The sequence below is a fragment of the Nanorana parkeri genome, unplaced genomic scaffold (genome assembly GCF_000935625.1).
Source record: "Nanorana parkeri isolate BGI_ZX_2015 unplaced genomic scaffold, ASM93562v1 scaffold498, whole genome shotgun sequence".
In the NCBI taxonomy this organism is placed as follows: domain Eukaryota; kingdom Metazoa; phylum Chordata; class Amphibia; order Anura; family Dicroglossidae; genus Nanorana; species Nanorana parkeri.
In genome coordinates this window covers 344,964-354,328 of record NW_017306766.1, presented here as the reverse complement: position 1 = coordinate 354,328, position 9,365 = coordinate 344,964, and the positions used below count along the sequence as shown (strand labels likewise).

The 9,365-nt window shown below is 40.3% G+C and overlaps 1 protein-coding gene across 1 annotated transcript in view; it reads left to right on the top strand.

The window, feature by feature from the left end:
- ULK4 (unc-51 like kinase 4) overlaps positions 1–9,365 on the top strand; it is a 463,016-nt gene that overhangs the window by 440,885 nt on the left and 12,766 nt on the right. The window contains 1 exon segment of the mRNA XM_018561067.1: positions 3,525–3,613. Within this exon segment, the coding sequence (XP_018416569.1) occupies positions 3,525–3,613 (89 nt within the window).

Sequence of the window (9,365 nt, the reverse complement as noted above, 5' to 3'; positions counted from 1 at the left end):
AAAATATATATATATATATATATACAGTATATATTTAAACAGACAAACATTGTCTCCTGGCTGGTCTGATAACAACTGGGGTCCTTGGCGGCAGGAGTGAGCATTCCTTACTGCTTCATGCAGTGACATGTGAGTATAGTCCAATGTATTGATCCCCTCAGGGATGGATATATAAAAGCCTGGGCTCAGAGGAAGCTGGTTGAATCTAGAAAATTTAGTCATCTAGTGTTGGAAAATAACAGCTGTGAGAAACGGCTCTAGTTTGAAGGTGATTATTGTACCAAAAAACTCTTTTTTTTTTTGTTGTTGTTCCATTTCATCTTTCATAAGACTATTCATTTCTAGTTTTTGTGACACAATTTTGCTTTAAAGCAATTCAATTAGTAGACAAATGAACTATTATGTACAGTACAGGACACAGGCAGATTGAGAGATGACTGGGCAATATATAGGTATCATCAGAGGATTGGTGTCCTGTCACCTGATGATACATCCTGCATATTACCTAGTCATGTCTGAATCTGTCTGTGTTCTGTACTGTACTCCAAGAAACGTATTTCTGATAGTTGCCAAATTGTATATTTCTCTACAGCATCCAGGCTGAGGTCAGTATGGACAGGTCTGTGCTGATTCTTTGCAGCTACTCTCTGCAAAAATGTCAAAGGTTTAAATGAAAGGTGCCAAAGCAACTCATTTGATCTCCATGATTACTTCACATCATGAAGCACACCTTGCACTAAAAAGCAAGGCTTGTTTATTACTTTAGGGCCTCCACCCTCATATTAAATCACCACCTTAAAGCGACAAAACAAAACCTGTGGGAAAAAAATTATTAAATATACTTACCTTACCCCCGGCTAGTTATAATCCTTAGCTTTTCTACACTCTGTTAATTTCAGTGATTTGTTTATGTTGGCAATGTCATATTATCTGTGTTATTTTTTTTTTTTAAAGGCAGTTGTAATTAAATAAGGACAATAGAGAAGATGAGAAAGGATAATAAAACTATAATAAAAAATAAATCAGCTAATAGGTATATTAATGATCAAGGTAATCATTCTAGCAATTTAAAGGAAAACGTTAATGGTTTTAGGTCAAATGCATTTGATACTTTTTATTGTTTCTTCTCTTAGTTTTACATTTTTATATCAGTTTTAAAACCTGTATCATCCATAATAAAGGATTCACAGCAGTTTTTAAAAGAAAAAGAGAGCACAGTTGCATGCTTTTACAATATCTCCCTCTCTAATTGAAATTATGTGTAGACAATGTAAGTGCAATTCAGTGACTTGAATTTGAGCTTGAGCTATTGGGCTCTGTAAGTAATCGGCTTTTTTTTAAAAAATAAATGGAAGATGAGGACAACCTGCAAAGGAGACTAGAGCTGTACCTGTTTGTTGCATATGGAGTTATAAAATATTCATGTACAGAATACATCAACTGCCAAAAAATAAAATATGAATTTCCCAATCCTAGCCAACACATACACTATATTGGCAAAAGTATTGGTACACCGCTCCAAATCATTGGATTCAGGTGTTCCAATCACCTCCATGGCCACAGGTGTATAAAATCAAGCACCTAGGCATGCAGACTGCTTGTAAACACATTTGTGAAAGAATGGGTCGCTCTCAGGAGCTCAGTGAATTCAAGCGTGGACCGTGATAGGTTGCATCCTGTGCAATAAGTTCATCCGTGAAATTTCCTTGCTACTAAATATTCCACGGTCAACCGTGGTATTATAACTAAGTGGAAGCAACTGGAAACAACAGCAACTCAGCCACAAAGTGGTAGGCCATGTAAAATGACAGAGCGGGGTCAGTGTATGCTGAAGTGCACAGAAGTCGCCAACTGTCTGCAGAGTCAATAGCTACAGACCTCCAAACTTTGTGTGGCCTTCAGACTGGCACAACAACAGTGCGTAGAGAGCTTCATGGAATGGGTTTCCATGGCTGAGCAGCTGCATCCAAGCCTTACATAACCAAGTGCATTGCAAAGCGCCGGATACAGTGGTGTAAAGCATGCCGCCACTGGACTCTAGAGAAGTGCAGACGGGTTCTCTGGAGTGACAAATCACTCTTCTCTGACAATCCAATGGACGTGTCTGGGTTTGGCGGGTTGCCAGGAGAACGCTACTTACCTGTCTGCTTTATGCCAAGTTTGGTGGAGGGGGGATTATGGTGTGGGGTTGTTTTTCAGGGGTTGGGCTTGGCCCCTTAGTTCCAGTGAAGGGAACTCTTAAGGCATCAGCATACCAAGACATTTTGGACAATTTCATGCTCCCAACTTTGTGGGAACAGTTTGGGGATGGCCCCTTCCTGTTCCAACATGACTGCGCACCAGTGCACAAAGCAAGGTCCATAAAGACATGGATAAGCGAGTTTGAGGTGGAGGAACTTGACTGGCCTGCACAGAGTCCTGACCTCAACCCGATAGAACACCTTCGGCATGAGTTAGAGCGGAGACTACTAGCTAGGCCTTCTCGTCCAACATTAGTACCTGACCTTACAAATGCGCTTCTGGAAGAATAGTCAAACATTCCCATAGGCACACTCCTAAACCTTGTGGACGGCCGTCCCAGAAGAGTTTCCAGAAGAGTTGAAGCAGTTATAGCTGCAAAGGGTGGACAAACTCAATATTGAACCCTACGGACTAAGACTGATGCCATTAGAGTTCATGTGCGTGTAAAGGCAGGTGTCCCAATCATTTTGTTAATATAGTGTAGTTATGTGTATATATATATATATTTATTATTTACAGTCTTCTTGAGCCAAACTGATTTTATCTGAGTTATCAACTTTTTCATAAGAGTTCTTATTTAAAGTGACATTAAACCCTCAGATTTTTTAACATAAACCAATACTGTAATGTGTGCCTTACTGTAATCCATGGTTGTTTCCCTTCTCTTTGCTGCTCTTCCTTTTAAATCCTCATGTCTTCTCATGCTTGGGGAGAACTTCCCTTTGCCGCTGACTGCCTCTTCCTGTAGTGCTGGCTCAGGTTGCAAACTTACACACAGACACCATGTAGCCATTCCAGAGACAAGGCAGTCTGCTGCAAAACAGAAGTTCTGCCCATCATGAGAAGAGATACAGATTTAAAAGGAAGAGCAGCAAAGAGAAGGGAAACAACCATGGATTACAGTAAGGCACACCTTACAGTATTGTTTTATGTTAAAAAATCTGAGGGTTTAATGTCACTTTAAGTCTGTGCAAGTTTTGACTTTTTTCCAGCTTGTAACCCAGATATTAGCGATAAATTGCCCTATGGAGTGTATTGTATCTACCGTGCCACATCTTACTCATTGGGAAAAGGGGATATTTGACATTGGCAGCCCTCCTTTTACCCAGTTTTTATTAGTGGCAGCTTGCTCAGTGCCGAATGATAACCCTTCCATATATTATTGTATAGTGCTGTAGGATTCCAGAATGCCTTGCTACCAGCCTTGTGTTGTGTCTGTTCCCACATGTCTTTGTTTGAAGAAAAAAAAAAAGAGCCTTCATTCTGCTTTCTTTCCACCCTAGATAACATCAAACGAGAAACATTTACACAGTCTGAAGAATGATGGGGATCTTCTTATCCACACTCTGGAGAGACTTGCTCAGGATTCAAGGTGAGTCCCCTCAGGCAAAGAGGAATTTCCACACCCTAAACAAACGGCTTTATTTTAAATACTAAATAACAATGTCATTGGTTTCATGTTACCCGTGTCGAGGAAGACTTCACAGAGAACATTTAAGAGTTTGTGTTTTGGGAAGCTGTGATTAGATTTTTTTGGCAGCATATTTTATATACATATATACTGAACTGTGTAAGCAATGATGGATACATTTTTGTTGTTATTATTATATGTTATTATTATATTTCCAATAAAAATTAGAAATGGTATATGAAATTAAAAAATATAGTACAAAAAAAGCATTTTTAAAAATGTACCAGCTTTCTGTGTGCCTAACCTGTAAGGACGGCTAAGGCGACCCACAGACCTGAATAATGGTCTGGCTGATAACTGATATTTGGCTGATAAGGGAATGACTACACATTTCCGGGCACACTGTGACCAGAGTAGTCAGAACTCATGATCTGCATACTTGTTCTGGATACTGGATTACGAAGTCCTTGGATGAGCATAACAGCCAGGAAACTAGTATTTTTAGCAAGAGAGTTCAGCAATGGCTGCTCCATGTCTTTCAGTACAAGTATAGTGAAACAACCCTGAAACAACTGTCTGTAGCAACAAGTTTTATGATCCGATAGCAGTAATGGGAATTTATGTTATATATGTGTATATAAAAGTCCAGAGAAAGTATAACGTGACAGTGCAGATGCAATAATCACCTCAAGTAGTTTATCCTTATCAGGTCAGAGACTAAAACATTGCCTAGTGCTGGATGGATACACTCACTCTGTCTGAATCCTGTTTATTCTTTGTCTGGACTACTTTGGGAAATGAGCTTTTTAGCATATTCTATTTTGGCACACCGATTGTTATGATGCTGCAAAGTTTTACTATACTACCAATGCAATAATACATCCCGCTAATGCAATTACTAATGTTACATTATATGTGTAGAGCCAGCACTTGACATTTGCAGTATTTGATGTTAGCATACTCCTAGGATCTCCTGTGTAGTAGATAGCAGCATTGCCCTTATTTATATGTGCTCAGTTTTTAAGGTTATTATTATTAGAGTTAGTGTTATCATTAGTAAGCAAGCAAAATAGGTCCAAAAACTGGACACATGTAGAAAGGAAGGCACTTTCCAAATGACCTTTACTATGTAAGTAATGCAGGAACACTAGGTGCAATTGGTAATTAGAAGATGACAGGAACTGGAGATGATAGAAGTTCCCATTCGTATAGCATAACTTTAACCACTCACCTACTGCTGTATCAGTGTGGTGGATGCTTATTTCTGGAGTGACATTTTAAAAGCGCAATCCATAAATCACCCTTGGGCGGTGTCTGCTCCCATTATTGGTTGTGTACAGAGCCAGTCCAAGTGGCTCTGCACCTTGTGATCACTGTTATAACCAATCACAACAGCCACAAATGTAAACAGTGCTGTGTTTACATTGCTAAGCCCTCCCTTTTCTCTTACAATGGAGAAAGGGAAAAGAGGAGGAACTGATGAATGAATCATTTATTCATTCTTTAGTTCCAGATCAGTGTAAGCAGCAGGAGTTGTGGATTTTTTTTTAACCCCTACCTCCACCCCTCCATGCTGTCTCAGCAGTGGGCCATATATTAACCCCTTAACGTCCCTTATCTTCACATCTGCACATTAATCCGCTCATCTCTATCCTGGCTGCAGGTGACCAGTACATTACCCTCTACCTCCTTTACATCCTCCTCCCTCTGTGTATGACCAGTACATTTATTGTATCTAGTGCGCCATTACTAAGTGCCATGTTTTAACCTGTTCAATACCAGCAAAAAAAAAAAAGTGGCAAAAAAATTAGATTATTTTGGGGAGTCTACTTTTAAAAAAAGGTAATTTTCCTGTCTGTTCTCTGCTGGCAGATTTAATTATCAGTTGTTAACTAGATATGCAGGATTGTATGTCCTAACAAAGGGTTACGGACCTCAAGACTTGGTGGTGCATTGTATGTTAATGCACTGTCTGGCAGTCTTGTGCCGCCATTCTGTCCCTTATGTCCACATTGCCATCTTTTCAAAGCAATTGGAGCTGTCTGTAGAGTCTTGTGTATAATCATGCACCAAAGAAACCAATAAAAACATAGAAACATATATTTTTAGTTAAACTGTGTAAATGCAGTCAAACTTGAGAAACCCCCACTATATGTTCATTGTATGTTTCCAAAGTGGAAATACACTTTAAGGGCAGAACCAGATAAAGAAGAGAATTCCTAAGAATGGGGGCTGTCTATGTTCAATATTTTTTAACTTTATTTACTCCTTTAAATATGTTAGTGTAAATGTTTTGTTGTACTAAAATGTTTATCATGTTTGCAGGTTTTGTTTTAACAAGTTTACAGGTTAGCTTACAAAATGTGTCTTAATGCTTAGTGAAACTTTGAATTAACATTGATCAAGTTGTATACATTGTGGTACCTAAAGACCTCAGATAGCTGGCACATGCACAACCCAGCTTCATAGAAAAATCTTAGTTGCCTGCACTTGTGCAGCAGAGATGGGGAAAAAAGCGATCGTACGATAATCGCAAGGTGTATGGAAGGTGTGCGACCGTTTCTACCGTCTTTTGTCTCCCGTGCAGGCTTGAAAACCCGCCAAGAATCGTACGTAGATTAGTGCCATTCTCGGGAGACAAATGCTGAACGGGCCAGTGTGTGCAAGCGCACACTGCCCGTTCAGCATTGCAGTCATCGGAAGCCCGCCCCTCGGGGGGGGGGGGGGGGGGGGGCTTTCGATGATCACAAGTACGATCTGCCGGTCCAAGATGGGCAGATCGTACGAGCTTTTAATTAGCTTACAACCATCGCAAGATGGTTATAAGGTGTATGGGCACCTTTAGGCTTGCTTTAGGGAAATAATAGCAAGTGTTTATGAAAATTCATAGCATGTGATTGATTATTTGCCTTAGCAGGCCTGGCTCAAGTTGTGGAAGGCCTTCAGACATAAGATTCCCTCTCTGTCTCACCATAACCGGCTGGATCAAGCAAGCATTGTTATATTAAGTTGAACTTGAATACTCAAATAATTGGCATTAAGGGAGTGTTCGCTGAAGTGTGATGGAACACTTTAGCACTGCTACCTCACACCCCTCAGCTCTTTTGACTAGGTGAGTGTTTGCTCAGTGACACCCTCTGGAGTGTCATTGCTGAGGGGAAGTGACTCTGTCAGAATCAGATTTCCTCTAAAGTTATAATTGGACTTTTCACAGAAACCAAAGACAAGGTGAGCTTTGCAAGTACTTTTCACTCTTAATCCCATTTATTTAACTTTTGCTATTGTCTTTTTTGTCATTTTCTTTTACTGTACATATTTCTATGGCACCATTTGTATTAATTTTATTATAACAGTCAGTTTTTCAGGTGAATCTGATCAGAAGCCCAATGTTAATCCTTGGGGCAGCTGGATCTAAATGGCTGTGCATCCGTTTACATCCGATTACCCCCAACTCCCTCCAGGTCTAGAAAACAAAACATAACATAGTTCCATTTTGGGTCCGATGGATGGACACGGATGTCACAACAGTGACATCTGTTCTCTGTTTCTCTAATCAGAACTGCAGATATTGCTGATCGGAAATGACAGTGCCTGCATGAAAGGAGCCTTAGAATGTGCACATGGTCACCAAAACTGGATGACCCAAGATTGCAAAAATGATTCCGGGTCTAACAAATTGTGACTTCTGCTGTGACAAGCACATGTGTGAGTTTGAATTTGCAGTACATACCATGAATCATTTGGGATGAAGTGAAACAGGAGGCTTGCAGCTACAGAATGTGGCAGACAAATCTGAACCCAAATCCCTGAGGAACGTTTCTGGCACTTTGTTCCTATTCTGGTGTTACTTTCTTCAATGCTCCACGTAGTTTACTACTAAAGGAAGATTATCAATTCACTGTGACCCTCTGTATATTAATATGTCTGATGTTTAGTGTAACTGCCATTAATCTTTCCAACTCTTCTTACAAGTGCAGAAAATCTTTGTCTTTTCTCCAGTTTGGTATGCCACCCTCCCACCAGACTACAAGGTTCTCATATTACCCGCTCGCAGAACTGTGCTTATATCAGCTGCATCCTCCTCGCCTCGCTGCTTTGATCCACAGGCTGGTGTGGGAAGCTGCAGTATAACTCAGCCTATTTATTTTCTCTTCATTTTGACTCACATAGTGGTCTTTTTGTTCATTTCTAGTCCATACTAACATATGGCTATTCAGATAATAATTTATTTAGTCTAAAAAAAAAAAAAGATGAGTAAAGGGAACTGATTTACTATGCCAACATACTCTTCCTTGTCAAGTGCTTTGTTTTCTTCTCCGTGGCAACAGGCATGGAGTCAATGATACCGGCTATATAGCAGACAAAGTACTAAAAGCCTATAATGAATGTTGCATTTTAGAATAGTTCTGAAGCAATACAATAAACTGAGCACTGTGTAGATCTGTTGCTTGTTTCATGCCCACATTTTGTTATTTCTGCATAAATAAAAACAATCGTACAGATGCCTTGTATGAAAACAATTCTTTATACCTTTTATACAGAGTACATAAACCCAGTCCCATCTGTCCTGGTCTTAGAGGAGCTTAGTATTCAGAGTTCTTGTTAACATAGCATTATGGGGTCTAGTTTGTGTAATGTGGGAGACAACTGGGGGACTCACAAATAAGGAAAACTAAACTTTATAAAGGAAGCCTTTCCTAAGTAAAGTTGAGCCATGGACTCCAGTGCTGCAAATTAAGTGTGCGTGCTAGTCATTTAGTCACTCTGTTTACTACAGCTTTTTTGACGATGGTAACCAGCTTTTGACAGTCACACGGTATGAATGCATACATCTTTATGACTCTGCTTTTTTGTTGTTTCCATATTAAAATTTTAAATAAAGTTTTGGATAGAGTAGGGAAGGGGTAGGACCCATGTCTGGGAAAATCTCCCAGTGGGGACACCTGCTCCAGTAATAACTGTCTATGGGGAGATTTGGTTGTAGATATACGTTAACTATATTTATATGATACAATAGTCTTTACATGGTATTTAATTCATTCACATATGTCCCCTCCCCTGTACACTTTGCAGTCTTGTTTTCCTAACATAGTATCACAGTAGATAGAGCACTTTCCTTATGGTTTAAGGAAAAACTTGTCTCAGGTAGGCTGATATTTACTCTGATCAACAGACAACACATCATATTGGAGTAATTAGTTAGTTTCTGACTTAAAATTTGTATCTGTGAGATTACCAGTATATAAGATAGTAGAGTATAGAGCAGAGGTGCCCAACACGGAGCCTGCCAACCCTCTATGTGCAGCCTGCCACGTGTTGGGCACTTTCCAGAGTGGCAGCTGGATGCCGGTTGCTGGAACATCGTCTGGGTTCCCAGAATTGAAATGGATCCAGTACTTTCAGGTGGATTGATCTCCGCCTGGCATAGTAGTGTAGTTCTGGACGGATGGTGGAGAGAGAGTGAGGGGTGCAGGAGCATGCAATCAGGTAAGCCAGAAACAGCCCTAGTGACTGCTGGAGGAACAGAGAGGGGAGGGGACAATCCCTGCAGTCTGCAGATGATTGCCAGTCTGCGGGGAGAAGACCGTGAGCTGAGCAATCAGCGGTTCATCATCACTGCGTGTTACAGCCACAGGGTCCCACACCAGCTCTAAGTATTTGGAAGAGTATATTTTAACAACACTGACCAGCAATGTGTGTGTGTGTGGGGGGG